The sequence below is a fragment of the Lissotriton vulgaris genome, chromosome 6 (genome assembly GCF_964263255.1).
Source record: "Lissotriton vulgaris chromosome 6, aLisVul1.2, whole genome shotgun sequence".
Classification (NCBI taxonomy): domain Eukaryota; kingdom Metazoa; phylum Chordata; class Amphibia; order Caudata; family Salamandridae; genus Lissotriton; species Lissotriton vulgaris.
The window spans coordinates 1,688,959,189-1,688,982,127 of NC_141694.1; the positions used below are offsets into that span (position 1 = coordinate 1,688,959,189).

The following is a 22,939-nucleotide window of genomic DNA, read 5'->3' on the forward strand; positions in this document are numbered from 1 at the left end:
TGCACCATCCCAGCTCAGAACCTGGCTATATGCAAATTAGTCTGTCCCTGGCCCAGTGTATCATGGGAACAGGGCAAACCAAACTACCAAGCCAATTCTTTCACTGGGAAGGAAACAAGCTACCGGGGACCGGTTTCTGGCATTTCAGCCGTCTTCGGCCCGGCTCGCTTGAATCCTGATGGTGCAATGAGCAAGGGACTCACGTCTGAGTATACCCTTCCACACTTATGGTGGACAAAATAATTAAACAACAGGGGGTGGTGATGGACAGAGTTTCTGAATTAAGCAGAATACTCTCACCCAGTGAAGAGATCAGGGATAAATTCAACACCGTTTTTTAGCTCACTGCACCATCCCAGCTCAGAACCTGGCTATATGCAAATTAGTCTGTCCCTGGCCCAGTGTATCATGGGAACAGGGCAAACCAAACTACCAAGCCAATTCTTTCACTGGGAAGGAAACAAGCTACCGGGGACCGGTTTCTGGCATTTCAGCCGTCTTCGGCTCGGCTCGCTTTAATCATGATGGTGCAATGAGCAAGGGACTCACGTCTGAGTATACCCTTCCACGCTTATGGTGGACAAAATAATTAAACAACAGGGGGTGGTGATGGACAGAGTTTCTGAATTAAGCAGAATACTCTCACCCAGTCAAGAGATCAGGGCTAAATCCAACACAGTTTTTTAGGTCACTGCACCATCCCAGCTCAGAACCTGGCTATATGCAAATTAGTCTGTCCCTGGCCCAGTGTATCATGGGAACAGGGCAAACCAAACTACCAAGCCAATTCTTTCACTGGGAAGGAAACAAGCTACCGGGGACCGGTTTCTGGCATTTCAGCCGTCTTCGGCCCGGCTCGCTTGAATCCTGATGGTGCAATGAGCAAGGGACTCACGTCTGAGTATACCCTTCCACGCTTATGGTGGACAAAATAATTAAACAACAGGGGGTGGTGATGGACAGAGTTTCTGAATTAAGCAGAATACTCTCACCCAGTCAAGAGATCAGGGCTAAATCCAACACCGTTTTTTAGCTCACTGCACCATCCCAGCTCAGAACCTGGCTATATGCAAATTAGTCTGTCCCTGGCCCAGTGTATCATGGGAACAGGGCAAACCAAACTACCAAGCCAATTCTTTCACTGGGAAGGAAACAAGCTACCGGGGACCGGTTTCTGGCATTTCAGCCGTCTTCGCCCCGGCTCGCTTGAATCCTGATGGTGCAATGAGCAAGGGACTCACGTCTGAGTATACCCTTCCACGCTTATGGTGGACAAAATAATTAAACAACAGGGGGTGGTGATGGACAGAGTTTCTGAATTAAGCAGAATACTCTCACCCAGTCAAGAGATCCGGGCTAAATCCAACACCGTTTTTTAGCTCACTGCACCATCCCAGCTCAGAACCTGGCTATATGCAAATTAGTCTGTCCCTGGCCCAGTGTATCATGGGAACAGGGCAAACCAAACTACCAAGCCAATTCTTTCACTGGGAAGGAAACAAGCTACCGGGGACCGGTTTCTGGCATTTCAGCCGTCTTCGGCCCGGCTCGCTTGAATCCTGATGGTGCAATGAGCAAGGGACTCACGTCTGAGTATACCCTTCCACGCTTATGGTGGACAAAATAATTAAACATCAGGGGGTGGTGATGGACAGAGTTTCTGAATTAAGCAGAATACTCTCACCCAGTCAAGAGATCAGGGCTAAATCCAACACCGTTTTTTAGCTCACTGCACCATCCCAGCTCAGAACCTGGCTATATGCAAATTATTCTGTCCCTGGCCCAGTGTATCATGGGAACAGGGCAAACCAAACTACCAAGCCAATTCTTTCACTGGGAAGGAAACAAGCTACCGGGGACCGGTTTCTGGCATTTCAGCCGTCTTCGCCCCGGCTCGCTTGAATCCTGATGGTGCAATGAGCAAGGGACTCACGTCTGAGTATACCCTTCCACGCTTATGGTGGACAAAATAATTAAACAACAGGGGGTGGTGATGGACAGAGTTTCTGAATTAAGCAGAATACTCTCACCCAGTCAAGAGATCAGGGCTAAATCCAACACCGTTTTTTAGCTCAAAACGGTGTTGGATTAAGCCCTGATCTCTTGACTGGGTGAGAGTATTCTGCTTAATTCAGAAACTCTGTCCATCACCACCCCCTGTTGTATAATTATTATGATTAAGATTTAGCGCTGTGTTTGCTTCACAAAAGTAACGTAAAATCATTCACTAAATTGCTTGAAAATCACTTAAAAGTAGCGCAAAGCCGCGGTATGCACTGCTTTACATTACTTATCGCCAAAGAGGTGTTCCATGGATTGGGCATGTGTGTTCCAACGCAACCACCCAAGGTTTCTTACGCAAAACCCTATTAACTAAAAAAAAGTAGACAGGGCTTTGCGTCAAAAATAGCACCCACTTCAACCAGGCGCCAATACAGGAACGGAACATGCTTTTATTTCTCCTTTCTTTTACGGCTTTGCATGTGAGCATGTGTGGGTCCCTTGCTCAATTTGCCACTGGATTCAAGCTAGCCTGGCTGATGAGGGGTGTTACCCAGAAACCAGTCCCAGGATGCTTGGTTCCTTTTCAGGGAAGGCCTCGCCTGGGAGCTGGGCTGGACTGGGCCGGACTGTTCCCATGAGGCACAGGGTCAAGACTGATTTGCACATAGCTGGGTTTGACCTGAGGTGGCAAAGTGAGCTAAAGAATGATGATCGATTCAACCCAGATCTGTGACTGGAGGTGAGTGTCTAAAAAGTTTCTATGCTCTGCCCATCATTTCCTTGTATTTGCTTTGTTCGCCCTAAGTTGGCAGGGTATGCCCAGATGTGGGTCCCTTGCTCACTTTGCCAATGGATTCAAGCTAGCCTGGTTGATGAAGGGTGTTACCCAGAAACTGGTCCCAGGATGCTTGTTTCCGGTTCAAGGAAGACCTGGCTTGGCAGTTCGGGCTGGACTGTTCCCATGAGGTACAGGGTCAGACTGATTGGTATATAGCTGGCCTGAACTGAGGTGGCAAAGTGAGCTAAAGAATGATGATGGATTCAACCCAGATCTGTGATTGGGGGTGAGAGTGTGAAAAGTTTCAGTGCTCTGACCATCATCTCTTTGTGTTTGCACTGTACAGCACACATACAAAGTGGGAAAAGTTTTAAAGTTAGTTTTAAAGTTAGTCTAAGCATAGTATTTTGTACTCGAAGGTTACCCTTCCAGTACAAAACCTACGCTGCACTATGGTGCAAAGGTGTGTGGTGCACAGAAGCGCATTTCTGCGCGGGTGCTAGGGAAATGGGAGGCGAGTACCAAATTTCTGTAAATATGATGCTCTTTTGCTGACTCCTTCTCATGTAGTACAGCATTTGCAGGCTGCTGCACTGCACTGCACTGCGTGATAATTTTGTAAATCTGGGGCTTGGTCTCCACTGCCAGTACTCACACTGTTTGGACTTGCCTGCCTTTCCAGTCCCACGCATCCACGAGAGATGGAAGCCATGCCACTCTACTCACAGGAAGTAGAAAGGGCTCACCCTTGGCCATGGAAGACAGCATTGCCCCTAGCTGCTAACAATTGTTTTTGGTATGCAGCGGTAAAGTCAACACTAATGCTGTAAATGACAAACCTGAGCTAAAGCTATCCTTATGAATGTGCAGTTCCAAAAAGACTAGTACCAGAAGAAAGCAAGAGGAAAACAAAACAAAAAATAATCTAGAAGCAGCTTCAACAGGTGATGCTTGCTTGCAAGCTCGGGTGAGCACAGCACCCTTTGGGCATCTGCAGTCATTGAGTGGCCCGGTTGCTATAGGTTCAGTAATGTTGCCCCTACCCAATGACAGGTGAACCAGAACAACCAACTCATTGCATGCAGACCACCATACAGTACTGTACTTTCAGAATAATCAGCCTTACAGTGTAATCAGAATGATTTGGAACACAAAGAGAGAGGCCTTGGCACAATCTTTACTAAGCATGGGCGGAAAATCCGTTACGCTCGCGGATTTTGCGGATTTTTGGGAAATCCGCAATCCGCGAGATTTGCGAATTTCCCGCAAAATCCGCAAATCCGCGAGCAGCGGATTTTGCTCGCACTGCTCGCACTGTTCGCGTGAGTTCGCGCCCCGCGAATAAGTGCAAAATTGCAGAAATACGATCTTAGCAAAACTGAAAGTAACTACTTACCAGGTTCAAAAGTTCAGGCACATCATTAGTAGCCATTTCCTGTAGTGCTTCCTGAGGGGCCCCTCCAGAGTTCAGTTGCCAGTTGAAACTATTATGTGACCCTGCTCTGAACCTCAGAATAGTTACACATATGCCACAAAGGTCCTGAATTACAGCTAAGGGAGACAAGCAGGAGCCAGGCTGGAAGTTAAAATCCATTAATCAGCCCCTAATTCATTATTGTCAGTTGGGGCAGGGCAGGTGTTGTAACTAATTTTGCAACAATGAAAGCACTTAGCAAGTGCAAAAGATCACTAATCAGGGCGCACTAAGGAAGCAGGTGCCAGCTAAAAAAATATTCTGTGACACATTAATCAGCCCCAAATTAATTCAGGTCACTTGAGGCAGGGAAGGTGTGCTTTGCTTTGCCGAAAATAATGTACACTGGACAACCAGAGGGTGTGGTGATGAAACAGAGGGTGGAATGGGTGGGCCAGAGGGTGGCATGAGTAGTCATAGAGTGGCAGTGGTGACAGAGAGTGGCAGTGATGAAGAAGAGTGTCCCAAACAGGCTGGACACGTAGAAACAACAAGTTCGCAAAACTTGCGACCCGACAGGTAAGTTCGCAAATTGCGAAATTGTAAAAACCCTCGCGAACTGGCAGAAACACGGGCGAACACAAAAAAAAAAAATCCGCAAATTCGCGGGAATTCGCGTATTTTGCGGATTGCGAATCCGCAAATCCGCAAAATTCGCCCATGCCTAATCTTTACTCACAGCCAGTTCTTGCTTACTAATTGGTGCACACATCGTGTGCCAATTGTTACATGATGGGACTGACTGTCCTTGTTGTGCAGATAGGTTATTTAATGTTATTGCGGCATTTTCAGTCAATTTAAAAGCTAAAAGGAAAACAAAGCAGGAAAGAAACGATGTTTTTACAGGTGAACTCGTATCACGTGGTAACAAGGCTTTTGCGCTGGTGGCACCCCGTGCGACAATGTTTGTTGGCACCACTAACCCCCCACCCCTACCCCCACCCCCCAATGACCACCTCTGCCACAGATTTTCTCAATACCACCAGGGCCGGACTGGCCCTAGAGGGCGCTGGGCAATTCCCCGGTAGGCTGCTAGGTTGCGGGCCGGTTTTGAGCCCCTGGGGGGCTGGTTTAGTTACCGGAGGTCGGCAGTATCCTCTCCCCCCCTCACCCTAGGGGGGGCCAGCTGAGCAGTTTTCCAGGGTCGTTTCTGTTCCCAGTCCGGCCCTGACTACCACCGTTCAATTGTGCTCCTCAAGCCTCCAAAACCACTCTCTTTCACATGTATTTCTTTTGTTTTATTGCATCACTCATTCCAGTGTGGGTGTCAGAGCACTTTACATGACACACACACAATACACAGAGACAATGAATAATAAGCGTGTGAATCAGTCTATAGGAATTGTTACATAAGACATTGAGGACTACAAGGTGTAGGAGTCACATGTCATCCATACTGGTAGAAAGTACAGTTAAGAGTGCTTATACTGGAGAAGCACAAAATCAGAATTTAAAACGTAACATCATGGTTGGGATTTGTCTTTACTAATGAGAAATGATTTCTACCCAAATGACCCCTTTTTGTGACATTAGGACAATGAAAGACTGAGTAAGAAAACAATGATCTCACCTATACCTTGCAGTGTGCATGCAGCTCTTTCATGACAGTTAATAGGTCACTGTTCTATTTTAGCTGGCAGACCCATTAATCACCAGCGTTATCTTGACATGTTTATTGTTGCCAGGAAATTGCTGGAGGCAAAGAAGATGCAGCATGTTCTTTTACATCCACAATGTATTTGAAAATACGTTGCCCCCAAAAGTTAGCACCCGGGGACACTGCCCTAGAGCTAGCCCTGCGTGGTCACCCCATTGACTGCCAAATCGCCTTACAGTAAATTAATTTTAATTTTCTGTTATCCGTGGCAACTTACTTGGCAGAAGAGTTGCCTCTCATTAAAATGTCCTCTGTGACTTCTTGAAGAAACTGAAGGTATCTGAGCTCCTCTTCCCTGTTGAAAGATATCATTGTGTTAACATCAATAGTGCATTTAAGCATTTCATCTAAAAACAAGCACTGGCAAAGCCAATAGGTTTGGCATTGGCCGCTTGCCTTTTGGCAGTTCTTGTTTTGTTTTGTCATGGTCTTTGCAAAACTTTATTGTTCGGGAAGTTGCCGGGACCTCATTAAATCTAAAACAAAAAAATGGTAATGGCAAAAGTCTTTTCCTGGTCTGAAAAAATTCCACTTTACCATGATATACCCGACACCAAAGGGTACTGTCTTGTGTGTGGATGTGGTCCTTGTGAAAAGGACAGCGTGCTGTAGCTCACAGTGAAGTCAGTCAATGGATGACGTCCCACTTGATGCATGAGTGGGAGAAAAATGTGAATGACGCAATCACAGACTAATGGATGAAGTCTAGCTGAAAACTATGTTACTATGCTATACATACTTTTAGTAAAATCAGGAGGTCTTTGCTAACACAGACCTAAAAAAGCCATCTGTCTGGCATTGGCTGCTAGCCTCTCCTTTGAGAAAAAAGGCGAGAGGCATAGAAAAAAAAGGATGAAGGAAGGGTAGAAGTCAAAAAGGGAAAGAAGGAATGCAAAAAGGAAGAAAGGAGGGGAGAAGGCGAAAAAGGAAGAATGAAGAAAAAAGGAAAGAAATAAAGGCAAAAAAGAAAGAAGGAAGGAAAGAAGAAAGAAAGATTTAAAGACAGAAAGACAGGAAGAAAGACCGAAACGAAGTAAGAAATAAAGAGAAAGAAAGGAAGTTGGCTAAACAGAAGGAAAGAATGCAAAAAGAAAGAACAAAGAAGGCAAAAATAACAAGAGAAAAGAAAAAGGAAAGAAGGCAAATAAAGAAGGAAAGAAAGAAGTAAAGAAGGTAAAAAAGAAAGAGTTATAGAAATAAGGAAGAATGAAGTAAAGTGCGCAAAAAAGAAAGAAGGAAAAAAAACATGAAAAATGTACAGAAGGCAAGAAACAAAGGTGCAAAAAAGTACAAAGAAAAGACAAAGAAAAAGGAATAGAGGCAAACAAAAGAAAGGAAAGAACTAAGGAAACAGACACGAAAGAGAGAAGAAGGAATGAATAAGTTAAAGTACACACTAAAGGAAAGAATTAATAAATGAAAGGCATAAGAGGAAGAAAGGAAGAAAGAAATTTAAAAAAGAAGGAAGGAAAGAAGAAACAAAGAAACAAAGGAAGAAGGAAACAAGGAAAGGGAAAGAAGGGAAAAAGAAAGAAAGAATGAAACCAGGAAAGAAGGTAAAAATTAAGAAAAGAAAGGGTAAAGGCAAAAAAAGAAAGGAAGTCAGAAAGTAAAATGAAAGAAGGAAAGAGAATGTAAGACAGAAAGAAGACAAAAAAGAAGGGAAAATAGATGGATAAAGTACAGAAAGAAGGAAAGAAAAAAGGGAAAGAATAAAAGAAAAAAGAAAGAAAGAAGATGCAAAGAAGGAAGGAAAAAGGGTTTTACAGTATAAATTACTGGATACTAAAATTCTAATTACACCCCACCTTTGTTGAAATAAAATTGTTACAAGTGTGCTGCAAATTTAAAAAAAAAACTTTTCTTGATATTTTTGCATTATACAGCATTTATGGTATCATGACCGCACACTTGTAATCTGACATTGTATCAACGTCAGGATTCTCATATCACACACAGAAAAGAAGCACATTTTGCTGCGGTAATTGGGGAGATAATAATAGCAAAAGAAAACACAACAATGCTAGCGTTGAGCCTGGTCTCTTACTTTAGGTGTGAATGTAGTATTGGGTGGGGTGTCCAGTGGTTAACTAGCAATACGTGCTTGGTCCATATTTGAGTGACAAACTGGGTCAGCAACCCTAATGGTCTACGTAACCCAGTCCGGACCATGGTAATCCAGTGACCACATGCGTACTGTGGGTATGTATCATCATTTCGATCTCTTTGGAACGTGTACAAGAGGTTGTCCCAGGGTGTAGCTATAGGGCACCTCTGCAGGCCACGCAGCTCCTCCCTCTGCGGTGCCATGGATTCCACCCCAACCCAATGTAACACTGTAGCCTGCCACTCTGAGAACCCTGGGATAGACTCAGCTTTCCTTCTCATCGTAATTGTGCGTCTAGCCAGCAAAAGTGTCGGATTAATAAAGTGAGTTGTTGCTCTTCCTGCCTTTCTACAGCCATGGAGACCTAGGAGACAGGAGTCTGGGCTGTTCAGGCTCAAACAACCTGTGACTCTCTGGAGAACCGTGCAAACCGTGTCTCAGAAGGTACGCATTATAGGACAATCCCAAAACATGCGCAGTATGTCCGCTTGAGGCTATCAACAATGGCCATATGGAGGTTGTTGTGGGATATATTTTATGAAGCCTGGCTTGTGTCAAGTAGCCTCTGTGTAGGATATTGTGTTGTATATATTGGAAGCGAGTATTGGGTGAAACCGTGCATGGATGTTTAAGCACCCTCTTCCATTCCTTGGGAGTCATAGGGCGTCCCAGATCTTGTTTCCACTGCGATCGTAGGCCAGCAAGGGGATCTTCTGTGCTATCAGGGATGGCTCTCACGATCCAAGAGATAAGGTGTTGCACGATCACCAGGGTGAAGAGTACTTGCATCAGTGGATGGTGATGGGGTCAGAGGCCACCGCTCTCAGGAGGCGTACCAGCTCAAGAATCAGGCGCTTGTGTATTAAAAATTGTCCAGATGGCAAGCCAGTTTACCTCAACAACACATCAAATGGGATCAGATTGCCCACCCCTGCATTATCCCATGTCTCCATCCCTTCCCTGTCTACTACCACATAATACACGGTCAGGTAGATCAACAGGGCAAACAATGTGTACGGCAGTGGGCCAGGAGTGAATTTCAGAGCTCTGCTATAGCATCTGTAATCTATGCAGAGTAGGCCGTTAGGGTGTGCAGGCATTGATGATTGTGGGAGGAACAACTCCTGTATTTTATTCAAGGTGTCCCTGCTGAACACTGCTGTCACCTCTTTTAAATAATCCCTGCAAGCCAGTGAATTGGTCATTGCAATGGCGCTGTTAGTAATGTTCAAAGTTTGGGTCCCCAAGTGCCCTGATCTCTGGGGGTAATTGCAGTTGGGTTAGGGCAATTCATTGTCTCCCTTTATTCCAGATCAGATCTCCCAGCATTCCATCTAGCAAACAGAAAACCCAGCGGGGAATGGGGACTTGTAAATTAGCTAAGTAATAGAGCAGCCTCTGTAGCATTACCATCTTTGATACTGCGACCTGCCCCTTTATTGTAAGAGGGGGCATTTGCCAAAATGCAATTTGGGGCCTCAGAGAAGAAATGGCTTTCATCAGGTTTCCCTCTAGGAGATTGTGGGAGGAATGGTATACGTTGATGCACAGATAATAAAACACATGGGTCTCCCCCGTGACGTGTTGGGCGTCCACGATGATTGTTGAGCTGGCCATTCTGGGTGTAATGGGAACCTGTGTGTCTTTGCCCAGTTCACTTCCAGGACCGATGCTGCCTTGAAAGCAGATAGATCTCTTGTTATATCTGCCACTGCATCTCGTATGTCTCTTAAATATATGAGGACATCATCCGCATATAGGGAGACTGCATGCAAATCACCCACACAGATATGCCCAAGCTTGGTCTGACTGGTGTAGCCGTAACACTAGAGATTCCATCGTCAAGGCAAAAAGGAGCAGCAAGAGAGTGCACCCCTGACTTTTACCACAATGCACCGGAAATGGGGCAGAAATCAACGGCCATTTTTTACCCTGGCCGTCGGTTCAGTTTATAGAATTTTGACTAAGCAAAGCAGCCCATCTCCTATTCGTACCCTCCTGTAAATATGTACTCCCAGTTTAGCATGTCAAAAACCTTTCCAAGGTCTAGTATAAGTCATATAGAGTAGTGCAATTGCATCAGGGTTCCTAGAGGACTTGCTGAAGTAGATGCAAATTTAGAGATGCAGATCTACCAGGCATGAACCCATTTTGATCCACATGGTTCCATTGGGGCATGCAGTTCAGTAACTGTGTAGCAAATAGCCCGGAGCTGTATAATGCATAATAAATAGCCTATGAATGTCTTCCTGTGAGCATGTACCAGAGGTAGGAACTATAGCGTATTGCGTTGACTGGCGCAGCATATGATTCACATTTCAGGAGCCAAGCTAGGAGGCGACCCGGCTTGTCTGCTTCTGCATGAATATTGGTTTGGTACTCTTTGTAATCGAGATACCATAGATATTAAAAGTGGTGGGTGAGATGTTCACATGTCTCAGAAAGGGGAGCTTGATCTGTATCAGTCCTTCTGTCAGCCCTCTCTAGGGCCTGCAATGACGTCTCATGTTGATCTGTCTCATAGTTTAGTGAGTTATGTAGTTATTTAGGACATGGTAAGTGGTTGCTCAGAAAACTTGATCTTCCAATGCCATGGGTTGTAATTGACATTTGGCGGTGGAGGTGTGTAGCTCCCCGCAAGAGAGTTGTAACAATTGTGGGTAATGATCAGTAAGGGTCTTACTAAAGTATTCAGTGTCCATTACCTGTAACTGTGTAGATGGGGGGACAGAGAAATCTATCCAACCTGACATGTAGGTCATGGGGGGAAGAGTAGAAGGAATAGTCCCTAATGTCAAGTTGTAAACTTCGCCAACTATCTACTAAGGACCAATGCGTGACTCATTGCAAGAGGTATGTCGCAGCCTGAGCGTGGAGAAGTTTGGAAGTGAGGGGTAGGAGCTAACCAAAATTGAGTCACAATTAAAAAAGCCCACAATTATTCAGGGCATATGTACCCAGCATATCAATTGTGCTGAGAGGAAGGCAAAGAAAGCAAATTGGTAGGTATTAGGTGATTAAACATACCCTAATAGGGTCGCAGTACCATCCAGCACCCCCTCAACTAGGATATATCCCGTACGATCAATTTCCACTATATTAGGTCGAAAGGGGAAAGCCGATCGGCTCCAGTAAATGTAAATGTAAATGTAAATGTAAATGTGTTTCGATTTATATAGCGCACTTTAACCCAGGGGCCTCAAGGTGCATGCTTAGGGAACCTGTCCTGGTATTCCCCTGTGAGATACCCCGGCCGGGTATCCACAAGGTGAAAGCCAGGCATCCTGCCGCGAGGGGCCATAGTGGATATTAAACAAGCTATTGCCCAGAGTCGCAGAGTGTGACCCCGTGAGTCGAGTAGGCACCAGAGCGAGAATTGTCGACTCCGTGGAATTTTTGAGCCCGAGACCCGCCGAGGCGGGGAATCGAACCCTGGTCCACGGCCGATCTCAGCTTCTGGGTCTGCCGCCTCTAACCACTGAGCCACGCTTCTCCAGTAAAGCGCTCCTCTAGCATACCAAGAGTATCCGGTTCCTTAACACTGTCCACTCCAGCAATTTTGGAAATGGATAACCTCACCCAGGGCATGGTGTATTTCCTGTAAGGATTGTATGTGTGCCCCTCATCTCTTGAGGTATTTGTGTACACAGTATCATTTTTTAGCAGTAGTCATGCCACAAATGTTCCAGGTACCAATTTTAGCTTTACTTTTAGAAGTGTGGCTTATTGGGAAAGGAGTGGGAAACAGGGCCTCTGAGGGGGAATAAGAGAGAAGAATGTACGGTAGCTTGAACCCAGGACACCCAGTACAGTGCAACACAGAAGAGGCTCTTTAGCGTAAAAATTTCCCAACTCCCAGACCCAAGGCTGTAAAGCAACATCTAGCTGCCTAAACATGAAAAACAGTATCAACAGTTTCATAAAGTGAAAGTCCCCATTTGATGCCCCTCAGGCCTGAGAGGCCATGGTGCAGGGAAGTAGGGGCATGGGCATATCCACCAAGTTCTACTCAGTACATATGCGTCTTGTCGAGACAATGGTTAAAAGGGCCCACCTACAATATGTGCGAACATTATCCTGCAACCCAATGGCAGGAGCCGAAGTGTGCACATTAGCAATATCTAGTGAGCAGCATGACCCCAAGAAACACCGGCGAAGCGTCCCTCTCTTTGACCTAGTAGCCAGCAGCAAATCAGCAAAAGAGCCGGGCACAGTCCCAGTTGTCTGCCACTCCCCAGGCCTTTTAAATAACACCATCTCATAAATTGCTTAAAGCATATCCGTGGCTGTTTGTGGCCTGAGTGAAGGGAGTGTGATGGAGGAAGTGCTCATAGTTTGCAGAGTCTTTATTAAAGGAAGCATCATTTGACCTCTCGGAAAGGCAAGTCATTCTCTGGTCTTAGAGATGGGACCCTATTGCATGCATGGGCCGAGATTCTCACACAGGGTATCTGGGCAGGTGATGGAGCTCTGGAGACAGTGGTGGATGTTCCACAGGATGAAGTTCTGCTGCGATGTCTGCTTCTGGTTCATGGTGGTCTCTGGTTGGTCCTCCATGGCGTGGACTCGCTGACCTCAGGCGAGACGTGTATCTATTGCTCGACACAGACCCAGGCGTCTCCTAGCTCTGTAAAGAAGTAGGCTTTTTTGTTTGCCATCACTTTTAGATTTAGTGTGTATAGGAGTGAATATCTGAAACCAGCCTCCCTCAGTTTGAATTTTTACGGCCATAAATGATGCACGTCTGCATTGGTCCAATATGTTGTGGTCCGGGATGAGTAGAATGTGTGTGTTGTCATAGGTGATTTGGCCTAGAAATCTGGAAGCCTATAATACTTCATCCCTATCTGCGAGTATAGCAGCTTGGCCACCACAGGTCTCAGAAGGACGCCAGGTGGAGGGAGTCAAAAGGGCAATCTGTGTTCGCATTTCTGTGGTGAAGTGGGGGGGAAATCCCCCTAGGCACAACTTAGGTTGAAAGCCAGGTTTCAAAGATGACACTGGGGTTGCCGCCCTCCACCCCCTCTAGAAAGCCAATGATGCTGATGTTGTTGCGCCTGGACTGACCTTCGAGATCATCCAGCTTTTCCTCCAGAAGCTCGATCTTGTTGGTAAGGTCCTAAACTGTTTGAGGTCGGAGGTCAGAGATAGCTAATTCTGTGCTCTTTACTCTGTCCAAGAGCTTCAGCTGGTCCTCACGTAGAAGCCCCAGCACCATGGCATCTACCCTTCCCCCAAGGTCCAGCCTGGTCTCCGTGATAGGGCTGAAGATCATGTCCAGTTTTGTGGTCATATGATCCAAACCGGGCGGCAATTATACCGCACTGCTGGTGGTGATCATCTCAGTCTCAATGTGCGATTTCCCAGACTTCAACACTTCATGGGGATACTTTTCTGCCTTTTGCCACACCTTCTTCATTTGCCTGCAAATGTCCACCTCAGCTACCTCTCACGAAGGTGAGGGTATAGCAGTCTCAGAGGGGGGCATTCTCTTTTACTCGAGGTCTGCCGTTACCGAGTACCGCCCACCAGGCCTATCTACGAGCAGCTGTCGATTGCTATTCTGCGGTTATCACCCTGGGTGCTTATCATGTGGGACAAGAAAGGTGGCGTCCGACATGAGAGCATGGCCCTATATTATGCGCAGTATGGCCAATGCGAGAGAGGCAAGTTGAGGTAGGCGTCAGATAGGTTGCTCCATATTGAGAACCATTTGTGGATAACAGCAAAGTGAAGGGGTAGGGAGAGCACTGATGCGGTCCTGAGTTGCCCCCCACCACCCCTGAGCAACCCCCTTGCTACTAACGCATTCAGCAAAGGAGGAGTTAATGCCGCCAATTTGGCCTCTGCTGTTTCTGCCCCGGTTGGGCCTACGTGTGGTCAAAACCTTGGTGAGTCCACTGTTTCCCCCATTGCACTGCTGTGCCATTGGAACGACTGGGCACCTCCGCAGGGGGAGGTTTTGACTCCATGCATAACCGCAGCCAGCTACTGCTTCCGGGAAGGCCCCTAAAAGGATGTATCCCACTGCCAGCCTCCAGCTTCTGCTAGTCAGCCCAGCCCTGTGGGCCGGGCGTGGATGACCCTTTGGGCCCCCCATTGGCCAACTCCAACTACGGGGGTCGCTCCGCCACCTCTGATGGCTGCTCACTGCCCTGGGCCCCTCAGATATTGGTGAATTATGGTCTCACCCACCAGGGCCTCACAAACTTGTGGCTGCCATCAAATTTAGTTTTCTTCCTGGTCAAAGTTTATCAAAGTATCATTGGTGAAACCAAATCCAGGAACACAATATGGTATGCTGTGAAATAGCAGAAATCCATTTCAACATGAATTTACAACAGCACTGGAAGAAGACGGGAACTGATAAAGCTTTAATGTGCCTGGTGCTCACTTCAAATGCATCCTTCTATCACATTAGGCAACACTGGCACTAAGGGAATCTTTGTGTGCAGATGTGCACCTTGTGAAAGAGCACAATGCAGTCAATCAAAGTGACTTTAGCCAGAGGCTTAAGTAGGCTGGCCCATTGCCCCATGCTGTATGCTATAGTGGGAAGAGGCAAGGGGCTAAATGGTAATGAAACAACAGACCACTGGGTGAAGAAAGGAGGCTCAGAGCCCCTTTGAGTAAGTATATTACACATATTATTTCAGTAAATTCAAAAGGTCTTGGCTAATGCAGACCTAAAAAACTTACTTTGTAAGGCAATCTAACAAAGTGAGCTCTTTCTAGTAACAGAATATGAAACACACCCATCATCTAGCTCACCCTAGAGCCCAATATAGAACAACGTTTAATTTACTTCTTACGTCAGGGGCTCAACGCTGCAGTCTGAAGTTTTTAACATCTGAGTACATTCCAGGCAACTGCATTTCATTACAGCGAGATTAGGTTTGCTTTCGCTCCCTTAAGAAGTAAGCCTTTTACATTGGCAAATGAGTAACCCATACATTCAGTATCCAAAACAAATGACACAAACTGTTACAAGGTGCAGCAGGAAAGCCGAAATTCGGAAGGCAACTAATTGTTTTGTATGTCATACACTTTTGGGTATCTTCACACCTCTTTACTTGAGTTCTTCACTCACAATTCAAGTTCAGTCAATGTTTCTCCCTCGTGATATAGACGTGGCTTACACCTGAATTTCCAGGAATAAGTCCTACTTTATTTTTTTTATGGTTTTTGCAAAACTTTATTATTGGGAGAGCAGCAAGGCCATCGCCAATATAAAAACAGAACATTGGCAAAAAACTAAACTATTGTGTGGGTCTCAAAAATCACACATTGGCATAGAGGTCTCTAACACCAAAAGGAACTACTTTGTGAGCAATTGTGCGCCTTGTGAAAGGGTGGAACGCCCTCATTCACAGTGAAGTTAGTGGAAAGACCCATTGCTCTATGCCTATTGCTGTACTAGGTGTGTATGGAACACACACACCCACACACACACCCATAGAAGCCTCGGACAGAGAAGGGTGCTACTTTGTGTGTGGATGTGGTCCTCCAGAAAGGGAAGCATGCTGTAACCTAAAGTAAAGTTAGCCATTAGCTAAAGTGTGCCGACCCACTTCCACATGATGCGTACTGTAGTGGCTATTTAAGAAATGATAATGACACAAAAGCAGATAATCAATAAAGTCTGACTGACAACCCAACAAGTAAGTATGTTTTACATATAATTTTAGTAAAAATCAAAAGGTCTTGGCTAACACGACACCTTGGTTGCCAGCTTCTTGCCTTTGCTAAATTTTTTTTGTAATATTTTAGTTAAACTTTCTTAATAATAGAAAGGATTGCAAAGACAGATATGGATGGATAGATAGATAGATAGATAGATAAATAGATAGATAGATAGATAGATAGATAGATAGATAGATAGATAGATAGATAGATAGATAGATAGATAGATAGATAGATAGATAGATAGATAGATTGATTTGCAAAGATGGCTGGATAGAAAGGTAGATGGATAGGGAAGGAAACTGGGATAAATATCAGAGTTTCAGTTAGTAACGTAATAATTAACTGAGTATAGAAGCACAACATAAAAGATGTATGTAGGAACTGTTTTGCGATTCCCTAATTGTGAATCTTTGCGATTCGCTAATAGGACTTCGCAAACGGCATGTATGAAAGTCAAACACTTTCAGTGATTCATAGGGGGTTTACAAATGACCTACCTCATGAATATTAATGAGGTAGGTTGCAATTTGCGACCCCCTAGGAAGCGCTAAAATCAGGAGAATGATGGCCTGCTGGGGTCAGCAGACCACCATGTCCGTGATCACTTTAGAAGAAAGCAAACTGTTTCTTTAAATGCAGCCTGTTTTCCTTAACCCCTTCGATGCTCATGACGGAACGGTTCCGTCATGAGCATCGGTTGAGCTGTGCTCATGACGGAACCGTTCCGTCATGACCACACCCATTTTCATTATGGGTCAGCACCGGGCGGTAAAATGAAAACCGGTTGGTTTTAAAAAAGAAAAATGAAAAGTCCTTTTTTCATTTTCTAAGAGCAGGCAGTGGTCCCTGGGACCACTGCCTGCTTTGAAAAAACGTTTTCGCTGCCATTTCCAAAGGGGAAGGGGTCCCTTGGGAACACCTTCCCATTTGCAAATGGATTACCACCCACCTGAAGTAGGTGGTAAAAGGGGAATGTTTTGCGACGGCATTCCCAGTCACAAAACATTCATACATACCACCAGGATTCGCTATTTGGAAGGGACACCCTAAACACGCCCCTTCCAAATAGCGAATCGCAATCCCATTTTGCGATTCGGTAACAGGTTAACGAATTGCAAAATAGGGTTTAATACATGTGAAAAGCATTTTTTGCGTTTGCAAACGGGCCAATTCTGAAAAGCGGCCCGGTTGTGAACACAAAAATGTGCTTGATACATGTGGCCCAATTTTGTTTACCAATATAACTACATGCAAGAGCACTGAAAACAAACTAGAAAGCCATACAATCATGCCGCTCACGGAGTGCTGCTGTCCCCGGCAGTGAGGGAAGGTCGTCGTGGGATTCCTGCGCTTTGCTAGCGCTTATTCACTCTGCGTGGGTTGTGTGAAGGGGAAAGGACCTGGTTTAACACAGACACCGAGGGACTGCGAGGTCCAGCAGGCTCTCTGCTACCCAGCTGCTGCCTCTTCCCTCGGCGTTCCCGCCCCCCACGCCAGCAGTGATTTAATCTCGATCCTATTCCCGCGACGCGGGACATAGCCCGAGGCGAAGCCCGGGCAAAGGGCGGGCCCTCTAAGGCCCTCATAGGACCGAGGAGGACGGGACGGGCCACCCCCCTTGGTATCGCGATAAGAGGAAGTACATCGTTTGAATTATACTCACATCACTTCTTGGTCAGTGTATTTTTTTCCTGAAAGCGATCTTTATCTTTATTATACCATTACACTGCACTATGTCACGCAAGGGGACAAATAAGAAATCTTCTTTAATACTCGACCCAGGTCAGGGGATCCTGAACTTTACTGTGACCAATCGAACACTGCCCACGCCCAGTGAAGATGTGAATGAGTTGCGACAATCGATAGACACCAGGCAATCTCCCCCATTGGTCCCTGTTAGTTCGCAGAACTTGTCTTTTTGGGAGGAAATAAATTCTCTATGCGGCACTAAGTACGCCCTAGTGGCATCCCCATCCCCCGTTAAAAGCATTAGCACTTTCACCCCAATCAGGAAACCATGTGACTCATTCCCACCATTTCTAATAGACAATACCCAAGGTGTTGCCTTGTTTCAGGGCCCAAATGATAAAAGGAAGCATGACGAGACTATTGAAAGCGGGAATCAACCGAAAACACCAAAACTGTGCGCTGGTTCTACATCGCCAGTCACCAACCCCACCTTAACTACGGCGGAGACTGGAACTTATGTAGACCAAGTACTTTTACTGTCCCAGTTAGAGTTATTGCTTAATTCTATCGTATCACCACTGGTAGAAAAAATCAATGCCCTGGGCGATAGATTAACGGGTATCGAGAGTATCATTCTAGCCAACTCCCTACCACTTAATAATGATCCATCTAACGGGGGAAGAGCCCTTCCGGCTACTTCCATAACAAAAGAAATAAATACTACAATTAATTCTCCGTCCACCCCCAAGAAGGCAATACCCAATGGTTCTGACTTATTTACTGCCACAAATGTTCCCTTGCCTATTAACTTAAGCAAACACGACCAAACTTCTCCACAGCTTCCTAAAAAATCTGTTATAACTAAAGTCGCTCCTAAATCTGGGTTTAATAAGTATACTGCTGCCAGAGCGGATCCAAAAAGAGTAGCATCCATACACTTGCCCCCTGAAGCCGCCCCATTTGTTCTTGTTCTATCAGGAATACCGGCACCCTCCCATGGGACACTTGAAAGCCGTCAGGAACTTTTAAACAAGGTCATATTCTGGCTTTCCAAAAACAGACCACTCGCACCCAATCATGACGGTGGAATCCTGTGTGTCAGAAGGGTGGGCTGGCTAGGGTCTCTAACCAAAGACATTAGTGGGGATCTGGTCCTAGTAAAATTTAGAAACAGGAACATTGTCCCCCTCCTACGATCCTACCCGCCCCAAAAAGGAGACGGCCCCATATCCGCCTGGGACTTACATGACTTCTACCCAAAGTACACTATATATCCGGTCAATAAGGTCAAAGGCGTATTATACCCATTTCCTGGGAAGGGGTCTCCATGTAGTTTAATGTGTTCTTAAAAACTTTTGTATCCGCAGCCAGTTTTCCTTTACTGTAATGTTATATTTATGTACATTATGTATCGATTTTCTGTTGATGTTGCTTTTATGATTTTTTAATTCTACAAAAATCGAATAAAGCTTTCTACCACTACCATTTAAGCAGTACACACAGATGGGTTTACATATATAACTGTAGCAAGTGCTTAATTTGTGCCAGTTCTTTCCGGTGCTTAGCACCGGCACTTATTTGACAGGGCCGGGTCTACGCATCTGCTGCTACATTAATGTTTTTCAAAATTTACCGAAACTCTGTGTGCTCGGTGCACGCAACCTCTACGTGTTCAATGCGACAATACTATTGAGGAGAATGCTGCAAGCTCGTCTCTAACTGCTCTCAGCAGAGACAAGTATGTTCCTAATAAAATGCATCAAATACCACGCTCTTTAAACTTGCGCAGTCAAACCTGCTTTCTGCTACTGTTCCTCGGGTAGTGTCAGGTCCCACATGGACACAATGTTGTAGATGAGCCATGTCCGGTCCGCGTGCATTCTGTGGCAGGATGTTGAATTTCCTGCCTGCCAGCCGGGCCCAAAGACACCCAGGAAAGCTCCTGCTGCATGGCCCAGAGTTAAAGGAGGAAGCCGGTCTACACTTCTTCCTGATAGTCGCGGACCGTGGAGGGAGTTCCGTTGGGCATACAGGCGGGGTGGGGGAGGGGCAGGGTGTGGGGTGGTAAACACCGAAATATGGATGATTGCAGGTAAGTAAACAATTACATTAATAAAACGAATTTCGTAGCTTGCCCTGCATCGCATTTTGCGATGCAGGGTGCGCAGCAAAATTTAATTTAATTTAATTGTTTACTTACCTGCAATCATCCATATTCCGGTGTTTACCACCACCCGCCCTGCCCCTCCTCAGCCCCGCCTGTCTGCCCCACGGAACTCCCTCCACGGGCTGTGGCTGCTTCCTGACCTCTCCACATGTTCTGTAGCTGTGCCCTGTTCAGGCAGAGCCCAACTTGTGCTGAGTCTGGGACCTCTGGGTCATAGGTGAGAGCAGGTGGCACAGATTGAGGCAAGAGAGCATGGCTCGCTCCCTAACTCTGAAGAAGAAACAGGCAAGATATTTCCGCGGTGCCACGCCAGCAGCTCCTCTCCGTGGATCATTACGACAGCTATAAAGAGATTCGGGTAAGTCAGAAATTTATTTATTAATCTGCTACTGATGACATTTGGTATGTTTGTTACTAGAATGGAAAGGGGGCTCCAGCATGCATAGCGCCTTGGAAATGGGCACATTAGCGTTTTTTCTCTGTGCTGTAATGCAGTGCCATCGAAGGTGGACGTTTTCTCTAAACTAGCAGCTTTTATGATTTATTAGTGAAAAATGTTTAATATCCTTGCTTGACAGTGTGGCACAATGAAGCAGCAGCCTTTATTTTCCCAGCGCAGAGCAACTTGCTATGTCAGAGAAGAGGCAGGTGATAAATGTTCCCGCTGGAGAGAGGTCAGAGTTTTATCTAGTGGCAGTTTCAGTTTTTACTTTAACCATGAAGTAGCCCAGAGGGTTAATATGCCTACTGCAAAGAAAGTCTATCAGCATATTGCATTGTATTGAACTGTATTATATGTGGATAGCTCAGTGGGTTGCAGCTTTTGTCACAGAGATCACTTTGTTACATGTGGTTCAGCCACAACTGAAGCTGAGTTTGTGGTGAAAGGGTGCTGATTTTTTAGAAATTAAATAATCGCTTTAAAAGCACCTGCTGCAGAGTTCGAATTTCTTGTTGCTCAAATGAGTGTGATTTCTGATATTTGTCTATTTCCATTGTCTTCATTGTATGATTTTGGTTGCAAGAAAGTGCCACACATTTAGTCATTGAATGACTCATAAAGCCACTGACTGTATGAAAATGTCACACATAAGCAATCTGAAACATTACCAGCTATACTCAAATGGGCGTAATTTCTGCTATCTATATGATTCCCTTGTCTTCATTGCTTGATTTTGCGCACGAGAAAATGTCACACATAGACCTTGAAATGTCACTCATAATTACACTAAAATTATGAAAATGTCACACATAGCAATCTGAAACCTTGGCAGCCAGGAGTCTGGTAGCAAACAGCAGCAGTGCACCAGGCCGCCTAATCGTATAAAACCAGTTCACTGAGCAAAGATAGTACAGCCAGGCCAGCCAGTGTGTATTCCTGCCGGCCGGCCGAACCACCCATGCCACCACAAGTAACAGTAAGAAATTAAAACAGTGAGGATGCAATGCAATGCATGTGATTCATCATTCAGATTCACTGAATGCCAGTGCTGGCCTAGTAGGCCCGCCGGCCGTAGTGGTATACAAGTTGTGTACATGGCGCCACAGTACTGTACTGGCCTGCGCAGACTGCTGCGGTTTAAGTAAAAGGCCCTGCCGGACCGCCCTAGACTACCTCCCCACCCCCTGGCTGGCTCACTGACTCGCACAAATTAGGTTCCCGCAGCCGCGGGCGATCCTGACTGTTGGTTTCACTTTCTCAGGTGTAGTGTTCCGTCATCGTTGTTGACTCAACAAACGGCTCTGCTCGCTGAGTAACCCCGGACCGGGCAACACTCTCAGAGGGCATGGAGACATCACTGAGGCCGCAGAATGTGCCCGGTAGGCGGGGATATGGGGCAAAGAGGCATCACTGAGGCCCCTCAGTGTGGGGAGGGGTCCGGGGGCCGAGGAAGGGACACACTGGTGTCTCAGACAGTGCCAACCTCAAGGGGCAGAGTCACAGACACACCACGGAGTGCCACAATTGGGGCCAGCGGCAGAGGGACAGAACTGGTGCCTCGCAGCCTCAGACCGTACCACCAGACTCAAGGGGCAGACGGCACGCAGAGACACATCACTGGGGGGGTCGCAGAGAGTGCTAGACTCAGGGGACAGAGAGGCATCACAGGTGAAGCCACAGTGTGTGTGAGGGCAGCTAAGGTGGCACAGAGGGTTCTTAGGTCACAGTCACAGACAGTAAGAGACTCCGGGGTCAGAGAGCGGTGGCGTGGTTTGAGAGAACACGCCCCTGCAGCGGTGTCTGTTCCCACTTCCCTGGCTCCTGTTTAAATATTCATGGCGGCTGGGGCCAGCCCTTACCAGGCTGTATTTAAGTCTGGGCTGTTTGTTTAAGAATGTATGATGTTACAACGCATACATTTACAACATATGCCTTTACAACACAGATTTTACATCGCAACATCCTTCACAAAGCATCCATTTACATCGCAAGCCACTGCAATTAATTTTTTTAAACTACATTTACAATGCATTCCATTACATTGCATTATACCTTTACAACGCATACCATTACAACACATACCATTACATTGCATTTAAGGTAAGTGTTGGATAGTGTAGGGGTAAAAATTACTATTCTAACTCCAGGGGGTGTAACAGTAGGGGTGTAACAGTAGGGTAAGTGTTGGATAGTGTAGGGGTACTATGCGTTATAATGGTATGCGTTGTAATGACATGCGATGTAATGCCTGCGTTGTAGTGTCATGCGTTGTAGTGACATGCATTGTAATGGCTGCATTGTAGTAACATGCGTTGTAAAGGATGTTGAGATGTAATGACTGCATTGTAAATGTAGTGCGATGTAATGACTGCGTTGTAAAGGTTGTGTCCCTTTGTTTAAGGCTGCCTGCCACTCCTCGCTCTGAAGCAAGAGACGGAAGTCAGGCAGTAAATCAACTTTTGGAACTGTGATGCAAGATGCAGGGCTTTCTATTTAAAAACCCTTCATTGCCATTGTGGTCTATGGCTGTATGTACTCTGTAGGCCAGTGACACATTTAGCGTAAGGGGTTCGGATGTTGGAGACTTCATCTCTGCGTGATTTCAGATGTCCATCATTCAAAGAAGTAGATCCCATCCTTTCATCATATGTGATAGTGGATGCAAGCACATCTGATCCGGTGCCTTGTTCTCGCTAATGGTAAGTTTGCAAGCTAATGTTGTGTTATGTATATTTTACTGGGACCCCTCATCACGTTAACCTCCCCGATGTGACACCCCAGGCCCTCGATGCAGATTGCTGGCTCCGTTAGAAGTGGAGCTGCTGTATTTGTTAATTGTTCCACCTTAAAATGTATCCAAATAACGAGAAGGGTTCTTGTTCCCTTGCGAAGTTCATGCAAATATCCGAGTCAAGCAAGGCGAGAAATATGTGCT

The 22,939-nt window shown here is 45.9% G+C and overlaps 1 protein-coding gene across 3 annotated transcripts in view; it reads right to left on the reverse strand.

The window, feature by feature from the left end:
• Positions 1-22,939, reverse strand: part of LOC147709322 (spermatogenesis-associated protein 7 homolog) — a 1,261,012-nt gene that overhangs the window by 350,416 nt on the left and 887,657 nt on the right. For 2 of the 3 annotated variants that reach the window (XM_086925461.1, XM_086925463.1), the window contains one exon: positions 6,131-6,208. The exons of the other annotated variant lie outside the window; for it this stretch is intronic. In XM_086925461.1, the coding sequence (XP_086781587.1) occupies positions 6,131-6,208 (78 nt within the window). The remainder of the gene's footprint in view (positions 1-6,130; positions 6,209-22,939) is intronic. 3 annotated transcript variants of the gene reach the window in all.